This window comes from Macrobrachium rosenbergii, chromosome 14 (genome assembly GCF_040412425.1).
Source record: "Macrobrachium rosenbergii isolate ZJJX-2024 chromosome 14, ASM4041242v1, whole genome shotgun sequence".
NCBI classification, from domain to species: Eukaryota; Metazoa; Arthropoda; class Malacostraca; order Decapoda; family Palaemonidae; genus Macrobrachium; species Macrobrachium rosenbergii.
The window spans coordinates 32929884-32948841 of NC_089754.1; the positions used below are offsets into that span (position 1 = coordinate 32929884).

At 35.3% G+C, this 18958-nt stretch overlaps 1 protein-coding gene and 1 long non-coding RNA gene across 5 annotated transcripts in view; one reads left to right on the top strand and one right to left on the bottom strand.

Annotated features, from left to right (window-relative positions):
- Window positions 1–18958, top strand: part of LOC136845881 (rho GTPase-activating protein 17-like) — a 70414-nt gene that overhangs the window by 34413 nt on the left and 17043 nt on the right. For 3 of the 4 annotated variants that reach the window (XM_067116318.1, XM_067116316.1, XM_067116317.1), the window contains exons 2-8: window positions 7688–7826; window positions 12370–12458; window positions 14046–14202; window positions 14368–14496; window positions 15551–15766; window positions 15886–17508; window positions 18485–18641. In XM_067116318.1, the coding sequence (XP_066972419.1) occupies window positions 7688–7826; window positions 12370–12458; window positions 14046–14202; window positions 14368–14496; window positions 15551–15766; window positions 15886–17508; window positions 18485–18641 (2510 nt within the window). Of the gene's footprint in view, window positions 1–7687; window positions 7827–12369; window positions 12459–14045; window positions 14203–14367; window positions 14497–15550; window positions 15767–15885; window positions 17509–17896; window positions 17978–18484; window positions 18642–18958 lie in introns of those variants that run through there. The other variant, XM_067116319.1, reaches the window with a different exon arrangement.
- The window catches only part of LOC136845884 (uncharacterized), a 315993-nt gene continuing 303666 nt past the window's right edge, over window positions 6632–18958 (bottom strand). Inside the window, exon 4 of the long non-coding RNA XR_010855286.1 lies at window positions 6632–7809. This is a non-coding gene — a long non-coding RNA (uncharacterized lncRNA). The remainder of the gene's footprint in view (window positions 7810–18958) is intronic.

The window sequence follows — 18958 nt, forward strand, 5'->3', positions numbered from 1 at the left end:
CTGGGCATCGAGAACAGCGGATAGTCGATACTTCCGCGTAAGAAGCGCCGAAGGAAAAAAGTATTTTCGTTCTGTGTTTTGGTTTGATTCGAGTCTGGCCGACCGAAATACCCGACCCGACCGATCGTCTTGCTTTGAATGAACTCACAGCTGAAGGAGGAAGGAAGCCAATTGAAGACGGATTGGATCTCTTTCAAAACTCTTAGGTTTTTTTTTAATTTTATGAAGGTCAAATTGGTGTCTCCAGATCTTTATAAAAATTTTTTAATAGCTGAACTGTTTTTATTGCATTTTTCTTGTTAACTTTTTATTCTCTCACATTGGAACGTCAGATAGATGTCAATTGTATATAACGTCAAATAGATAACAATTATACTTATCTATTGAGGAAGCCAGTCTTAATTTTTTTTAACACTGGCATCTCTGCAAAATGTCAAATGAGCCACCAGTTTTTCTCGCACTTTTCTAACACGCACCAAATTATCTATCAATTTTCTTTTGTTACATAACCTAATGCACAAATCGTGATGATGTCGGTCCCTGAAAAGTTCCTTTAACTCTATTATATATTTAAGTGTCTTGCAATCCTTAAAGGCTGTGGGCTCTATACTTTCGCTTGTCATTCGTGTTGATTGCTGCTAATGTTACCACAGCCAAACGGTAAAGAGAAATACCAGTTTGTAAGATTGTTGTCGTAATAGCATAATAACCCTTATCATTTTGGCTCCCGCTTGAATCGACTGGCGCTTAATAGGGTTAAGCCCGCATTGTAGAACTCAGTTTTTTTTATTTTCTCTAACGTCGATCGAAGTTAGTACGTTGACTTTTGGCGTTTATTGATTAGTTGCCAGAATAGCAAAACAATAAAAAAGATATACAGTATAGTCGTGCAAGGCTTTCGTTTTGAAAGTTTTTTTTTTTTTTTGTATATTCTCATGGTAATGGGGTGTTTAAAAAAGGCTTATGTGGTGGTGTCATGCGTGCATTTTGCTCCAAATTTTTTTTTTCGTTTTTTCTCGTTATGAATTTTTGTGTTAATAGGATCTTTTCCCTCTAAACTATTTTTTGTCGTTTTTTAATTTTACAAAATTTTTACAAACTTTATCGTTTTTAAGACCATAAATCCTTAGGAGTCTGCTGTAAGTAGAGATGGGTCACATTAAGACTCGAGAGGGCAATGTAATAAGCTTGAGGGGTGTTACGAGGCTGCCCAGAGAGAGAGAGAGAGAGAGAGAGAGAGAGAGAGAGAGAGAGAGAGAGAGAGTGAGAGAGAATAGTACTTGAAGTACTTGAAGAAATGGCCGAGCCACCTAGTGGCAGAAAGGAAAGAGGAGTGTGGGAAGGGACATCTTGTGGCAGAAAAAAAAGGTCTTTAGGAGAAGCAGTGACCTTTGATTCAGCCCTGTCTATAAGGAATTAAAAGGAATAATTACCCAAGTATAACAGAAGTATTCCAGACATGCAAATGGTGTTGGTATCAAACTTCCGTGAGAGTGACTAAGAATGGACTGTTACACCAAAATAATTCGTCAGTATTTGATTTATTCAGCAGTTTGGACCATGTGATCCCTACCAGGTTGAATTGATCGGAGTACATACATCACTGATGAGGTGAACTGATGAACTTTTTATGTAATTGAATGTATCTTTTTCAAAAGTGATTTGATTGATTAGACTAAGAGCAGATGGAACAGAATGTAGCGTCCAACTTTTGAAAAATGAAGGGGGCAAAAACATAGAGCCCCTTATCATCCATCAGTTGAACAATAGGCTTGATTATTACCATGACACGTCTAACTTATGCCCTGCAATTCTGTTGCAGGATCGTGGAAAAATTCGCTTCAGTGTTATAAATATTGCCTTCAAGATCCCCCTCCCCCCCTTTAAAATGTCATATTATCGTCTACACTTGGCGTCAACATTGCATTCCCCGTCGTGCTCTATAACCGCTCTCCCAGTGGATGCTTTCAACGTCTATCATAGTTTTCGTGGACATATTATACACGTGGGGTGATGTATTTTAATACACATCTTAACTTATTTTTTCCTAGAAACTTGAAGGGGAAACAAACAAAGAAATCCATCTTTCCCTGGTTAAATTCGAACTTAGGCACCATGTCTAGATGAATTTGACTTATAGATTTTGTAGGAACCGTTGTAATCCGTTCTTATACCTTGCATATTTAAGCAGAAGCTAAAATGTGCCAAGGTGTATCTGTATGTGTGTGTTAGTACGGCCCTTTGGGATTATATAACATCGTGGATATTTTAAAGTACTTTGTAAATATGTCTAGTTTAAGTTTCCTCGTTACTTTAGATTTATATTTCGATGGTTTTAATACACGTCTTAGCTTGACGAAAATTTGTGCACATGTGACGGCAGGGAACACTTAATTTGTATGGATAATGTATTGCCTAAAAAAATAAGGTTGTATAAGGTATTTGCTATAGGACTTACACTATTTTGAACTAAACTTGATGGGAGAGAGAGAGAGTAATCCCTTATGGTATAATTCCTCATAGTGGTTGTAATATTAACCGTATGGGTTATGATTTAAAACTCATTTCCAACGCTAGACATTCAAGTGACGCGCGCGGAATTTATCATAAAAGAAATCAGAATTGCGTTATCACGATGCTGCTGTTCCTCGCCCTTACCAGAAAGTGGTGTTAGTGCTGATCCATAATTTTTATGATATATATATATATATATATTATATATATATATATATATATATATATATATATATATATATATATATATATATATATATATATATATATATACACACACACACACACACACACACACACACACACACACACACACACACACACACACACACACACACACACACACGATGCTATCTGACCTTGCCCCCATTATTCAGCGTCGTGGTCAGATAACGTCTATACCATGACGAGTAAGCTACCTCTCTCTCTCTCTCTCTCTCTCTCTCTCTCTCTCTCTCTCTCTCTCTCTCTCTCTCAGCAGTAATTGACTAGATTAAGTTGTTTTCATGCGTTTGGATTTATTTTTTATTTTATGAGCGTAAGTAACCGGTATGACCTCCGTCGTAGATTATATTTTAAAGGACGGGTGTTTTTATACGTGTAATTTTTAAAGTCACCTCGGTCTAGTGGTCTATAAATGGAGCCAAACTTGGTCGGTTTTGCTCAGTGCTTTGCAGAATCGGGAAGCACCTTGGAGATAATTGAAGTCTTCATATCGCATGATTTGTATTGTTGCCTTCTCTCTCTCTCTCTCTCTCTCTCTCTCTCTCTCTCTCTCTCTCTCTCTCTCTCTCTCTCTCTCTCTCTCTCTCTCTCGTTTCAATGTCAGTTTATGTGGTATGTTTAGTTTGGTCTTGTTGTGCTTAAATTTACAAGATGTTTGAATTTATCTTTTATCGTGGAGTTAGTAAAGGTTTAGAAATAAAAGACTGATCATTTAACATGACTATTGTAGCCTTTTAGAAGTCACAGTAATGACAGTAAGTCAAATAGGCCAAGGTGGAATTCCCCATGCTTTACGTTTGTTACGTTAATTAATGTTTCTCTTTCTCTCTCTCTCACTCTCTCTTTTCTCTTAAGTCTCACCCGATAACCGTGAACAGCAATTCCCACCTGTTATTCTAAATCCATTCTTTTCTTCATATTCTCTCTCTCTCTCTCTCTCTCTCTCTCTCTCTCTCTCTCTCTCTCTCTCTCTCTCTCTCTCATTATGCTACTTACCCTATAACCGTGAACAGAGAGTTGAACGACAGTACTAGTGTGTTTATGGGATCAGCCCGCATTGGTAATTGAGATTAGTTTGTATCAAAGTATCGAGTGTGAAGATGTCTGGTCAGTGAACATTCTCTCTCTCTCTCTCTCTCTCTCTCTCTCTCTCTCTCTCTCTCTCTCTCTCTCAATCTTTCTATTCAGATAACCGTTACAAATAAACAGCAAATTGTTATTTTGATTGTTTACCCCAGAGCACAAGTGATAAGCTAAACTACGTCACCACCGCTACTTATCAGCAGAACTATAGCTGCCGCATGCCATGCCATCATTCTCTCTCTCTCTCTCTCTCTCTCTCTCTCTCTCTCTCTCTCTCTCTCTCTCTCTCTCTCTCTCTCGTCATCCCTTTTGGTATGCAATTTAGCCTCGTCGGTTACTTAATGAAGGTCGTACGGACAGAAAAGGGTATTCTGTTTCTCGCCCGTTCTTGTATCTTCCTTTACAAGTCGTCCTGGTTTTCTGTTAGTCTGTTGTATGTATGTGTGTTGTTGGATTACTACCAGTAAGTAGATTGATGCTAGACCTAGTGTTACGATACCGTGATTGATAATGAAGTTCTTGGGTAAATATAATTGCTAGTTTGTCTGTTTTTGTTGGTATTTGATGAAAATATATTGAATTAAAAGAGATTGTAAATATGAAGTCCAGTTTATCATTTGACGTCCTATAAAGTTTAAATTCGTCCCATGTTAATTCCCAAACGAAAAGGTTTTAGGATCAGGAATTCTCCCCCAGGCAATTCCTAGGAAAACCGCCTTCACTTTCACCCTCCTAGTCTCATGTATTATTCTTGGAATAACAGTTGTTATGTATGGAGATGTGATACTTCATAGCGTCGACTGCCCATTGGAGAAACTTCGAGTGGGCGCTTCTCAGAAAGAAGTACAAAACAAGTAAATCGGTTTCCGTTCGTACTACTTGACAGTCATGCATATGTACGAATGTGCTTGAATTATAAACAAGAATGCGCAAATATTTGCATGTGTTTTATCTTAACGAAGCAGCAGTTTATTATTCAGTAATAGTCACTTGTGGCCATGCAGGTAGAGAATACAAACGATCTTGGACTTAAGGACACACCTACGCTCTCGGATTCTTGTGTTCACTGGTTTTTCAATCGATGGTTTTTGTCATATGCAAGAATGTTATTCTTATAGCGTTGTGCTGTTTATTAGATAATTAGGAAGTAATGGAAACGTTGGTAAGTCATTTAATCAGGGTAGGATAGGAAATTGCATTCTTTGGTACCCGATTTTTGTACAGCATTAATGGACAGCTGTGTTTAAGTACACGCACATTGTTTTTTTTAATGTTTACAGCAAGCCATAATATTGACTGGGTGTAGCAATTTATGAAAATAAAATATCCTATAAATGTTCCTCTTGGAAAAGCATTGCATCCTTTTGTAATATTAGAAAAGTTTTCGAAACCAATTCCCCCCCACTGTCTGACTTCTGAAACCACCCCTTCTCATGGATCACTGGTATGGTTTCTTCTGGGAATATGTGTTTGTTATCGACCATATCCAGAGGCTAACAAAATGACATATTGATTTATGTGAACTGGCGTCCAACAGCTACAGTTATTGAAATTAGAAAAGTTCTTTGCTTTGACAAATCTGAACTAGGGAAAAAAAAGTTGAACAATTGAACTCAAGGCTCTCATGGTAATACTTAGTGCATGAGGTCTTATTACTTCCTTCTGATAACTGTTCCCAACTTAATCTTGGGCTTTATACCTGTTGTTGAAGGATTAGCATCAGACTCACGTGGGTGGCTGATCCCCTCCCAAGTAACTTGAGATAGAGCCTTGGCTATAGTTGCTGTTAAGTCTATTTCATTGCCATTTCATATAAGTACAAGCCAGACATGAAAATTTGAATTTGTATAAAGACAAATACATTTTTGCAATAAATTTATTGTAGGAGTTCCACAAGTGGTATTCAAGATATGAACTTATGCATCTAATATTGTGATATTGAAAGAATTCCCTAAAAAGTTTCACCAAACTGAAATTAGAAATTTTACAATGTATTGCATTGCACATATTTTACTTTAAAGTTCACTTGTGTCCAAACCATACTTTTAAGTAAATTTGTGTAAAAATATCCATGTGAAATTGTGCTCCAGAATTTGACACTGGGCCAGGATTAATCAGTTACTTGTACTTGAACTGAAACCTAGGTATTATTTTCATTTTTTACATAATATTCAGTGGTTTTCTTTGTCCTAAACCGTTAGTGTACAGGCTAAAAATACGTACTATATTAAAGAAGCATTTAAGGCTTCTAAAGGACACAAATGTAGGTCATTTGCTCAAGGTTGCTACTGGAAAGAAACTAGGGAAATCGGGTGATGCTTAAATATCACAAAGGGTAAAACATTACCTCATGATACTCGTCATAAAGCCTATTTATGAACTGAGTGTTAATTGATCTAGAATCAAGTATATTAGATGAAGTTGAAGGTCACATTAGTCAGAATTAAACTTTATTTTTAGCTTTATGTCTTGTGAAATAATACTGCATGTGACTAAATATGCTTGGACGATAGGTTTTGCTGTGGAGTAGGATGAAGTCAGTCTGTGACAATGATTTATCAAGATTCAATACTTTATTGAGGACAACATTACATGAACAGGTGCCACTGACTGGTGTTACATTGCAGTGACGTATTGACGAGAATAGCTTCTTATAGATGTGTGTGTGTGTGACATTCATCATAATTCATAAAAAGCTGTGGCATTTGGCAGCCCAAACTGTATTGAATGTTATTCCAAGGTGAAATTTAAACGGATACAATTGGCAATATTTCTGTAGCACTTTGTTAGGATAGTGAAGGAAAGAACATTGTATGTATCATCTTTATTGACAGAATGTTGAATATGTTCCCAGGCAGGGCTATTAATCCTACTTTTATTTACAGTTAATATTTGCAATTTTGTTTTAACTTTACCCCAAATGTTTTTGTATGTAGCTCTTTCCTTATTTCACAAATTGATAATTGGAGGAACTTTATTAGTAAAGTATACATTGATTCTGTGGAGTATAAACAGGTAAATGCACTTTGTAGAAAATGATGATGCTGATTTTTAGTTTTACAATTTATGCTACTACCATATCTGGTTAAGTACTTATCTGGAAGATGTGAGTCTGGATCTAATTTGTCTTCCTGTATAGTGATACTATGAGCCCAAAGCTGAGTTCCCAGGAACTTGATCATTAGCTTTTCAAAAATAGAAAAGAAAAAGGACAAATAGATTCAGTGTGATGCTAAAATAATTGTAAGTGTATTAACGTCTCATCAGTTTTTTTACCAGTTATGGATACATAAAGGAACAGTAAGTGGATGTTGAAAAACATTGCATTCATGTTTGCAGTTATTTTAATTCCATCCTCAGAAAATTCCAGAATTTTAAATGTTCTGTCAACAATACTGGAAAACTGTACCTTTGGTTAAGAATTTCAAAAACCTAAGTATGGAGTTTCAGACAATTCTTGTTCTTATCTTTTTTCTTCCTTTATGATTATTTACACAGCAAAATCATATTGGTTTTCACCATAACCAAAATAGAATGATGGTATTTATCTGCTTTGAAAAGTGGTAGTAATGTAAATTACATCAAAACAAGATTAACTTTGAAATAGGGAGGTTATGGCAGTAGTAGGTTGGCATCCTGTTAAGCCATTGACTATCTTCCTGTGTTAAAAATTTGCCTGTATATTTGTAATTTGTGACAAATTTTGTAGTACTGCACTGTACTGTATTCTGTTACCTTATATTTGTATCCTACCACAGCAGTGGAAATAAGACACTCAATCTTGCTTTTTAAGAGTATTTCAAATTCTATATGAAGTAGAGTTAAATTATTTTGTTTAGTGTTTCACGGAATCATTTGATTTTAGGAGTGACCGGACTGATGTTGTGGGCGAGTTACGAACAGCAGAAGAGCAGGCGGAAGAACTTCGCCTGCTGGTTGATGCATGTACCAAGTCTCTTGAAAAGATCCTTCATACCCACACTGTACCTGAAGATAAGAAACTGGTCAGTTAATGTTTTTACTTTATGTTCTATATTTAATGTGTAGTCTGTAACAATCCTTGGTTACAGAGAGATTGTTTTGGCCTATGTATTGTGAGACTTGCTTAATAATAATGTTACTATTGTACCCATATATTAAAAATGATGGTATTGTAATATCAGAAAAGGTTGAAGTTGCAAATCCTAACCATAGGAATGTTTTGTATTGTCCCAAAGCTCAGATCAAAGTACTGTCGTTCTGCATATAGTACTTTTCTGAGGGTCAGTGGTGAGAGAGAAGGGCTTTGTGCAAATCTAAACACCTAAGTTATTACTCGGGACATTCTTGCTAGAGACACGTTACAGAGAAAAAATGTATGGTAGATGCATATGCATTGCATTTTATTATGCAAAGACACTGATTTTCTTCACCATGATCTCAGTCTGTTGCTTATTGAAATAAAAATAAACTTGAGTTCATATATCTTGGTTAGAGTATCATGATTTTCCATCTTTGTTAAATTATTGCTTTGAAAATAAGACCAGCGTACAGAATATGATTAGGATTGGTTTCATGACCAATTGAAAACAAAGTATATATCAGTCGTAAATTCTTAGAGAGAAAAAAGTGATGCATGATATAGCAGTGTAGCAGGGGCTCCAAATATGATTGAATAGTTGTCATGAAGAGTATTAAGTGGAAAATAGATCTGCAAACAAAAGTTAATAAGGAATTCTTGAAAAAAAAAAAAAAAAAAAAAAAAAAAAATTGGGGTTCACCATAATGTATATATGTCTAATCCAAGCAAAGTTAACATTTCCCCTCCCCCCTCCCAGTAGTGTGATGGGGCTACACATTGACTTCATTGTTGAGAGTTATAACAAAATTAGGGTGTTGGCTGTCAAGGTTAGTGGGGGTTCACTCTTGGTGAAGAGTTGGGGAGAGGCAGCTCTTCTCAATTATGACAGACATGGAGAGGATGGACTTAGGGATGATATGTGAGCATTGGTGATCTATAGCAAACGTCAAAGGTCCAGGAGAGTTAAGGTTGTGCAGCTGAGCAGGAAGTGATGGTAAAAGCTAGCCATTGTTTCTTTTTCACCAACAATGTTTTTCTCTCATCCAGCACGTCATAAAGGGCCACACAAAGAATTAGCACTATCCTGCCATTTCTAGAATTGTTAGAATTAACCTCCCTCTTGGAATTATGTAATAGTGCCCTTAAACCCTGGAAGGATGCTCCAAAGACTTGAGTTGTAAAAAATTAGGGGTTTGTGCATCTGTTCTTTGCTAGCTATCTTAGCTCCTCAGTGGTCAACAGCTCACTATGTCACTTAAGCAAATTGGCAGCATTCTCTCTTTTGACCTCATTAAACATAACTTATGTTCAATGACCTCAAAATGGAAGGGAAGCCAGAGAAATCATGAAATAACTTGGGTCATAACTTCTGTGAAACATCGTTCAGACCTAAGAATTGGTGTTTATGCCAAGTGTCATTGTTGAGGTTGATTGCATTCTTAATGTTGAAATTCCTCTCCAGTACCCCTGTGTTGTCCTGTCAACTGGAACTAAGAAACTGTATTAGGCTCTTCATGGTATGCTGCTGGTAGGATGCCTCAAACATTGGAATAATCCCTTGGGGTTGGGTGAGGGAGGAGCAGCAACTCATTCTTGTGACACTGATTACCCATGGCTTTGGAATGAATGAGTATTGTCAGTGAGGAGGATAAATCAGTTGGGGATGTTATTCAATCTGGTGTGCTGCTAAAGGGCTGGTAAAAAAAGAAGCCCATCTTACCCATGTACATGACATTTTGGTATTAAAGAATTATTAGTACTTTAATGGGCCCTCTTAGATCCATTGCCTCGTTAATTCTGTAAACATTTTGGCAAACTCCTTGTTGGTATTAGCAGTTTGTCCGTATGTTGTGCAAGGAAAGTCACAATGCAAGGAAAGTCACAATATAAGCAGTAAACAATGCTTAATATTTAATATGCTTTATGTGATTGTCCAGTTTTCAGCCAACAGTGAATGTCAAGTCTTGGAAACAAAGCTTCAAGTAACTTGGAATTATTTAAATTTTCATATTATATCAGTTTAATCAGTGATTACATGTTTAAGGAATTGTATATTAATATATATATATATATATATATATATATATATATATATATATATATATATATATATATATATATATATATATATATATATATATATATATATATATATATATATATATATATATATATATATATATATATATATATATATATATATATATATATATATATATATATATATATATATATATATATATATATATATATATATATATATATATAAGATATATATATATATATATATATATATATATATATATATATATATATATATATATATATATATATATATATATATATATATATATATATATATATATATATATATATATATATATATATATATATATATATATATATATATATATATATATATAAGAACAGATCCTTCAGAGCACCCTATGAGAGCTAAGAATATTAACCTAGAGGTACAATTAAACTCTTTATAATAATAATAATATATTATTATAATAACATTGAAGGTAGTGCCCATTATAGAGATGATTTCATGGTAAAAACATAGACAGTTGAAGTGTATAACATTTTTTATTTTCCTTATACTTATGGATTTGCATCTGTGATATATGTGTACAGTATAAACATTGAAGGTAGTGCCCATTATAGAGATGATTTCTAAAAACATAGGCAGTTTATTTTTTAATTTGGATTTGCATCTCCATTAGCACTATTAAATTTTTTATTTTTTCTTTTCATTCTCATATAATAACCTATTTTTGTCTTTTGTCATACTGTTAGCTGGTTAGGGAAGCTTTAATGGCTCTGCATCATCAGGAAGAGATTTATAAAGAAGGAAGAGTTGGCAAAACAAAGGTTTACAGTACAAGAAATGTGAGGTAGTGAGTCATCCATAGATAATTGTTCTTCTATAGGGCAATGTTTGCCTTGCATCTTAGTTTACAAAGAATAACTGTAGTTGGTTAATGAAGGTGAATGTTATAGATGAAGTTCAGATACATGTCAAGACAGTGCCTGCCTTGCCTTTGATATGCACAGTAATCTCTCGTTAACTCTGACTACTGCTTACTCTTTATGAATTTATTGTGATGTTTTCTCATATACTGTACAATGGTTCAGTTATTCATTAACTTACACTTAGCCTAGTAGGATTTTCTTCTCTGGATCATTTTAAAATTATGACCAATAAGTGCGATTTGGAATTTGATATATGTACTGTCATAATTTGAGGATTTCTTCACATCTTGTAGCAGCAGAGGCATCAACCCTTAGTGTCACAAATGATGTTAGAATGGATGAATAATATTTGTACCATAACACAAAACTTAATTATGCTTTACTTGCTAGTTGCAGATATTTGTGTAGCCTTTGTGTTTAAGTAGCTGCTGCTGGTAAGCAATTAATAGTATGTAGATAGGTTTACAGCCAAGTGCGTTGGCCCAAGAGGGGAAGTCTTATGTGGAGTTATGTACCAGACTGACTTTTGCTTCACATCAAAATGCAAACAGAATCAGGGCTGATTGCCTTTGGATTCCCTATTTTTGGAGTAGATAAATTAAAATTAACCTTTTTTATAATCCACTTGCTTGCTGCCTTTAAGGAATGTCACTCCAGAGTTCACGTATGGCAAGACATCTATAGGCCTTTGAAGTCTGGTATGAAGAATATAGGATGTGGTCATTTCTAGATATAGTAGAGCCTTGGTTTAAGGACATCTTGAGGTTCTAACTTGTCTGGAATTCAGCACCAAGGCTGTTTCTTGAATTCCATATGCTCCTTTCTTAGAAATTCCAGAGATTCTTGAGGAATACCAGAGTGGTTAGTTTGTGGTATTGAAGGAAAGGGCAAGGGAATTTAGCTAAGAATTTGTAGTCTACTCGTAGGTTGGGAGTTCGTCTATTCTTGTTTGAAGTACACCCTGTTATTGCTGTTGACAAAATTTTATTGATTAGTCTGTGAATATTATTATATTGAGTAACACTGCACAGCACTGATGAGTTGATGTCTCTTCTCCTGTGGAGCTGCTTGCTTACTAGTACTACTAATTATAACAAACTTCCTGTTGCAGTCATTGAATCTCAGTGATCTACCGAATCTGTGAATGGTGAAGGCTTTTGTCTATAACATATTGTATGTTAGGAGAATTACAGTATCTACTATATGTTAGAAAACACTAAAAATGCATTACTTGATGTTTGTGAAGTATTTGATTTGTCTTATTATAATTAAATGCGTAGAATTTGACCTGTGCTCACATTATCTAAAAAAAATTGGTGTATGGGTGCCAAATTTTCTGCATTTGGCTTCAAATTTTTGTTTTCTGTCTAAACAAGCAGCTGAATTTAATTTGTCATGTTGATTTCACATTCTTGTTTTTCCTAATATATTTGGCATAAACTCATAATGTATTCTATAAACCAACAAGGTTAAAATTAGAAAGTCTGATAAAGGCAAATCTTTTACAGAGGAAGATACCTGAGTACCAAGCAGCAGAAGGTCTGAAGGAAGGTTTGAATACTTTACCAGCATCCACAGACAGCAATGACCTCCTCAGGTTGGTGCATTAATGCTAATTTTTTTTTTAAGAATATTTATTTTATACTGTAGCTTTAAAAAGTCAATGATGGTGAAATACTCATCATGTCCATTGTGTGATGGCATTTAGTGCTGAATGAATAGCTAAACAAACATAGATTTTTAAATTTATTAATTCAAAAAGAGCTTTGTAATTTGAAATTTCAAAATTTAGAAGTTACTCCAATTTCATTGAATAGGCTATTCTCTCTCTCTCTATCAAGAATTCTTTTATCATAAGGTTATTATGATAAAATTAGGGTTTGTAGAGAAACTTTATTGTAAAAACATTGCTTTTGTTTGTTATTCCTTTCTTACATTTGTTTTAAATGTTAACCAAACTCTCCAGGCTAATTTTTCATTTATGGATTGGTAGAGGCACCAACAAATAGTGGAAACTGTAGAGAACAGTATATATATTTTATGTAACAGTGAAGTATGTGAAAGTAGTATAGTAGTAGGGTAGTGAAAATTAAGCTAGTTGATAATGCTTAGCTCCAATCACTAGAAGATTACCTACGTATATTTCCATGTATAAGACAACTTTTAATCCCAAAATTTACCTCTAAAAATTGGGGGTCATCTTACACTGCCATTCTGAAAATCAAACCTTGAATTCTGAATGATGTTTTTTGGTAGGCTAGCCTCGGTTGTGGCGTGATAGCTACCAACATACATGAAAAGATTCACATTATGAAATAAACTGATAATAAAGGTAATAAAACCATTTTTACCTTATAATATATTATTGGCATAACTTCATAATAAATAGCCTATTCAAGGAATAATTCCATATCAATGAAATCACCTTTTATCTACATGAGCCCAGCTGAGAAAATGTAAACATCGATTTATGGTTGCGCTCACAGAAACCTTTATCTTTCAGTAACCTTTCAGAAATTTTAATGGTACTGTAATTACGGTAGTAATAACATTTAGGATAACATAATATTCATATTGCCAATATGTGACAATGGAAACTGTTTAGAACAAATCAGTCATATGAACGACAATTATGTATGATAATTATTGTATTGTTGTTAGGGGTTGTTTGTGATTGGCGATGAAACATAAACAAAACAATGGTTTCCCTTGTAGGCAACGTGTGTAGGAAAAATATGATATAGAATTGGCTTTGTTATTTTGTTTATTTTGAATTTCAAAGGATACAGTAAGTAAAACAGCATTTGTAATACACTATCATCTTTACATAACCAATATTTCATAAGTTACCTGTTGTAGCAAAAGCTAGCCTATACACAGATGGTTTTGTGATTTAGCAGTCATCTTATACTACAGATATAAGATAAATTCATGAAAATTTGCCATAATTTTTTACCTCGTTTTATCTAAAGGTAGCCTTATACACAGAAATATATGGCAGATTGTTCTGTGGATTTTTTACCTAGAGGAGAAACTTACAATGTTGCTGCTCAGTAGATTCAAAACTAAATAAGCTCTTGAATAATGTACTGGATAGTATTTGAATAACAAGTGCATGTTGGTTAAGGAAGCTGAACGTTTTATTAAATAGAATACAGTATTATCATGTTATGGCTCATTTCAGAAATATTCTTGAGCGGGTGGTTGAAGCCCAGCAGGCTCTGGGAATGGATATGCTTGATTTTGAAGATCAAGTGGAAAAACAAGTCTTGAATCCTCTTAGCCAAATTATAAAGGATGAATTCCCATCAATTGTTAAGCAGAAGAAGCAGTTGAAGCAGGTAATGTATTATTTTGATGGCCAGTCTTTGAAAGCTGAAAGTTTATGAATATATGAGTACATAACTGCTTTTTATTAATTTTTTTGTATATACTAGTATATCCACTTACATATTCAAGAAAAAATTAAGTCTCTACTAATGAGTAATAATTATTTGCATTGACAGATTGGTCTTGACTTAGATGCTGCAAAGACACGATTACGAAGTCAGCTTGCCAACCCTGCACAGAACACCAAAATTGATACTTATCGTGAAGAACTAGAAGAAGCAGAATCAAAATTGGACCAGGCTCGTGTATGTAGTATAGTAATTGTACTGTTGTTTTTGTTACTACTTTTGTTTAAATGATGATTGGAAAATTTTTTCTTAATGTTTTAATTAGTTTTGGATTTTATATGTTTGTTATTTCTCAAAGGCTTCATTTACATTATATACCTGTGTAGTAAGCAGGGTTTTGCTATTTAGTCTTTGTGATTTTTAAGCAAAGTTATGTGAAAGATATTGAAATATCACATTTTGCATGTATGTTTTTGTATCTACCCTTAGATCTCAGATAGTTTGAGGTAGCAAGTTGAAATTTTGGGAAATGTTCTACAATCTCAGATGGTTTGAGGTAGCAAGTTGTAATTTTGGGGAATGTTCCACATATTTCTGGACAGAAAGCTGTTATCTTGACTGAAAAACCTTTGGAGACAAGATGAGCACAAAATTAGGCAGTTTTCAAAATGTTCTAATTATATGGATTTTTATATTTCAAACTTCACATCACATAATGTACATTTATAATAATCATGTGTATGGTGTAGCAGTATGTTATCTGTATGGGGTGGTAGAGTCATTTTAGATGCCACATTTATGACATACTTGATACCACATTGAGGACTTTGACTGTTTACTCTAATCACATTTAGAAACCTTAGGTTGTGCCTTAGCTGTGTTATCATTGGTTTCCACTTTTTGTGATGTAAGTTCCTTGCTTGAACTCATTTTCCAGTCTTATCAAATATTGTGTTTTGATTGATTAATTAGATAGTAAGGTTGCTTGGTGAGTTATTAGGAAAATGATTGTCAGCTTCATTCATATTATTCTTCTTTTATATAATTCAAATGTGTCAGTACTGTTCTACTTAGTTAATGGCAATCCATGAGAGTTCTCTTTACCTTGCATGGTATGTTAGCTCCCCATGTGGGCTTGTTTTACTCACTATATTTTTAGAACAGCTTACATAAGCCAAGAAATGTTAAATATTTCACATTTGCAGGCCTGAGTGATTAGACTTTGGTAATGCCAAATAAGTACAATGACTAATTTTTTATGTGGCATTAAATAATGTTAATATTTTTTCAGGACACTTATGCATGCGACATCTTTAGCTTGTTGGCCCGCCACCGTGAAGTTTCCCAGCATATTTGTGGATATGTTGAGCTTCAGCGAGAGTATTTGTATAAAACATTAATGCGACTTGACCAAATCTTGCCCGACATGAAACAGCAGTTACAAGCATCATCCTGTAGTCCAGTGTATGGAGTTCCTCTTCATGACCACTTGCGTATTGTGCAGAAGGTAATGAAGTTACTATATCCTTAGCCTGTTTTATAGAATAATTTTAATTGACAATATTTTAAGTGTAGTGCTTCAAAGTACCTCTGATGCTCATAGTTCTCCCCTTGTTTCATCAACAGGATATAGCAGAGCCAATACAAGTATGTGTCATGCGAATAATTGAAGTGGGGCTGTATGAGGAGGGAATATTCAGAGTTGCTGGAAGTGCTTCGAAGATTCGACGTTTGAAAGGTGCATTTGATGCTAATCTAGTGACATATGAGACATTAGCACTTGCTGATGAACATGATCGTGATTATGATGTGCATGTGGTGGCAGGTGCATTGAAGTGTTACTTAAGAGAACTGCCAGAACCTCTTTTAACTCATGTTTTGCATGATCAGTGGTTGGAAGCTGTCCGACAGAGTGATCATCAGTTACGTCTAAAAGCTATGTGGATGGTAGTCAATCAGCTTCCACCTGCCAATTTAGCCAATCTTAGGTATATAATAAAGTTCCTAACCAAATTAGCTGGTAATTCGGCATCTAATAAGATGTCACCAAGTAACATTGCCATTGTCATTGCTCCTAATCTTATTTGGGCTCAAAGAGAAAATGATGAGCAGCCTGACCTATCTACACTTGGACGAAATATGAGTTTAACGAGTGAGTACCGATCAGTGGTGGAGAACTTAGTTGAATATCATGATTATTTTTTCAAGGAGGAGGTGGATTTTGGAGTCATTCCCCGTGTGCCTCCTTCACCTTCACAGATTCACACAGCTCCTAATGGCACTGTACCACCAACTCCCTCAGCACAACAAAGAGTAATTTCCCATGGGCACCGTCGAAATGTCAGTGCTGATTTTGGTCGAATTGATACTAGTGGAAATAATATCCCTGCAGTTTCAAATGCTGGAGATTGTGATAGTCCTAAGCAGCCTCAAAGAACAAAGAAAAAACAAGCGCCAAAACCACCACCAACAAGACCAGCCAGTTCCCATGGAGTTCATGGTGCTGGACAGAATGCTCAAGAAAATCAAGGAACAGCAGCAGTTATCAACACCTCAAGTGCCTCAGCTTCACCTGAAACCCAACCCAAAGAAAGTAGTGGAGGACCACCTGGTACCCCAGCTCCAGCTACTCGCCTTCATCATAGTAACAGCATCAAAAGACCTACTGCGGAGCCCCCAAGACCACCATCATTAGCTCCACCAAAACCCCCCAGACCCAGCCCACCTATAGTTGAAAGTGGAGAACGACCGTCAAAAGTACAATCAGAATCCAATACTGAAACCAAATTAGTGCCTTTGGGATTTGAACAAATGCACACAGCCAAAGATATGGATTCGAGTGATGACTCAGAAGTGTTCTTAAGGAAGAAGTCAGATGGAGATGGCCCACCTCCAATAGGATTTGCAGTTGAAGATGATTTAACAAAAGAAGAGGGAACTCTTCCTCCCAAGACTTCAAGTTCATTCCGCCAAAGTTTAGAAAATGTTTTGCAACAACAGGCTGCTGGCCAGCCAGTTGCTCTACCCCGTCACAGTGCCTCGACAGCTTCTACATCCTCTGAAGGAGATTCTACTCCTCAGGCAGTTTTACCCATACCCCGTACCTCCTCAGGGAGCGAAAGTGTTCGTCCAGTTATGCCCCCAACACCAGTGCAGCGCACTACTGTTCCAGCCTCAACAGCAGCTGCAACACTCCCACGTCTCGCTAGGGAATCTAATCAAACTGCAGCAGAACGTCCTGAGCCAATGGTAAGAAAGACGAGCTTGGTTTTTATTGATCCAAATTAAATAATGGGGAGAGGTTCACCTGTTTTATTCTATTTTGCATTGTTAAGGGTGATAATGAATGTTTGTGACATTATCTGTGTTGTAATCATATACTAACGTAGCCATTGGGGTTACTTATTACAGTATCTATAATGTGACATTGGTTCGTACCTAAATTTTTATCTGGTTAAGGCCTTTGTATCTACCCATATCAACATTTTCTGGGTCTTCCTACTGGTCTTTGTCACACTACTTCCCAAGTGGTTCTCAGGAATATCTAAGTCATCTCAGTTTTTGAGATTTCAGTTTAGTTCCAGCCTCTGTGCACCACTTTTCTGCTACTTCCTCATTGCACTTCTACTCCATCCAGGCTGTTGTGTCTCATAGTACTAGCCTCTCAGGCCAGGATGTCCCCAAGGTAACAGAAATATTTTAACTCTTTTAAGGCCTTTTCTTCCCTCACAATATGGTACATCTCTTCCTTTAATTGCTTATTTGGTCTTTTCAAGCATTTTGAGCATTGGAAATTCTTTACCTTATTTTTTATTTGCAGTCATGACCATCTCTTGTGATGCCATTCTGTTACTTTAGAGACCTCTTGTTGAGGTCCCTCCCATCTACTTGGCCATTTAACAGATACTTTTCTTTTATTTTCCGTCAGTGCCAGTTTTATTTTGTTCAGTGATTTGAAATCCTCTTCTCTTTTCCATTTTACTTTTATTTTAAAAATTTTATAGTCTGATCCTCTGAGTGTGCTGTTTTATTTAGTTATGGTAATTGTAGACACGAGCAAAATGGTCAAAAGAGAAGTGTGTAAAATAGAATACCTTTACCAGAAAAGGAACACTGCTTGATGTTGATAAAAAAATATTTTTTTTAAGAATAGTTTGGTGTGTTAGCTATTTCTGTTTAATACTGAAGTAGTAATGCCACTTTCTTTGTTTTCTTGTGCACTTAGCAAAGGGTAGACAAACCAGCTCTTCCTGAAAAGCCTCATCTCAACCGCTCAACTATCGTAGTGGACCATTCTAAACCACAAGTACCAGAGCGACCATCAGTGGTGCCACCTCGTCCATCCAGTGTTGGCAGTGTTGGCAACCTTACAATGAGCTCAGGTTTGTGAAATTACTTTTTGAATTAGGTTTTCAATAGTGCTTAACAGTGTAAAACACTCTTATATTTGTGTATTGTATCTATTCTTGACTAAAGGTTAACTAAGTATTACCAATTTTAACTCAGAGAATATATAACTACAGAGTGGACTGCTCATGCAAAGAGATACTGTATAGTAAAAAGAAATAAAATGGTATAGGTGAGAAGAGAAATTACCTGAGAATAAAGAGGGTATATTAACAGTTGAACACAAGTTTTACTACTGTCCAGTTCACTAGTCAAGTTGGAAGTATATTAAGAAAGTCAAGTTACATGTGTA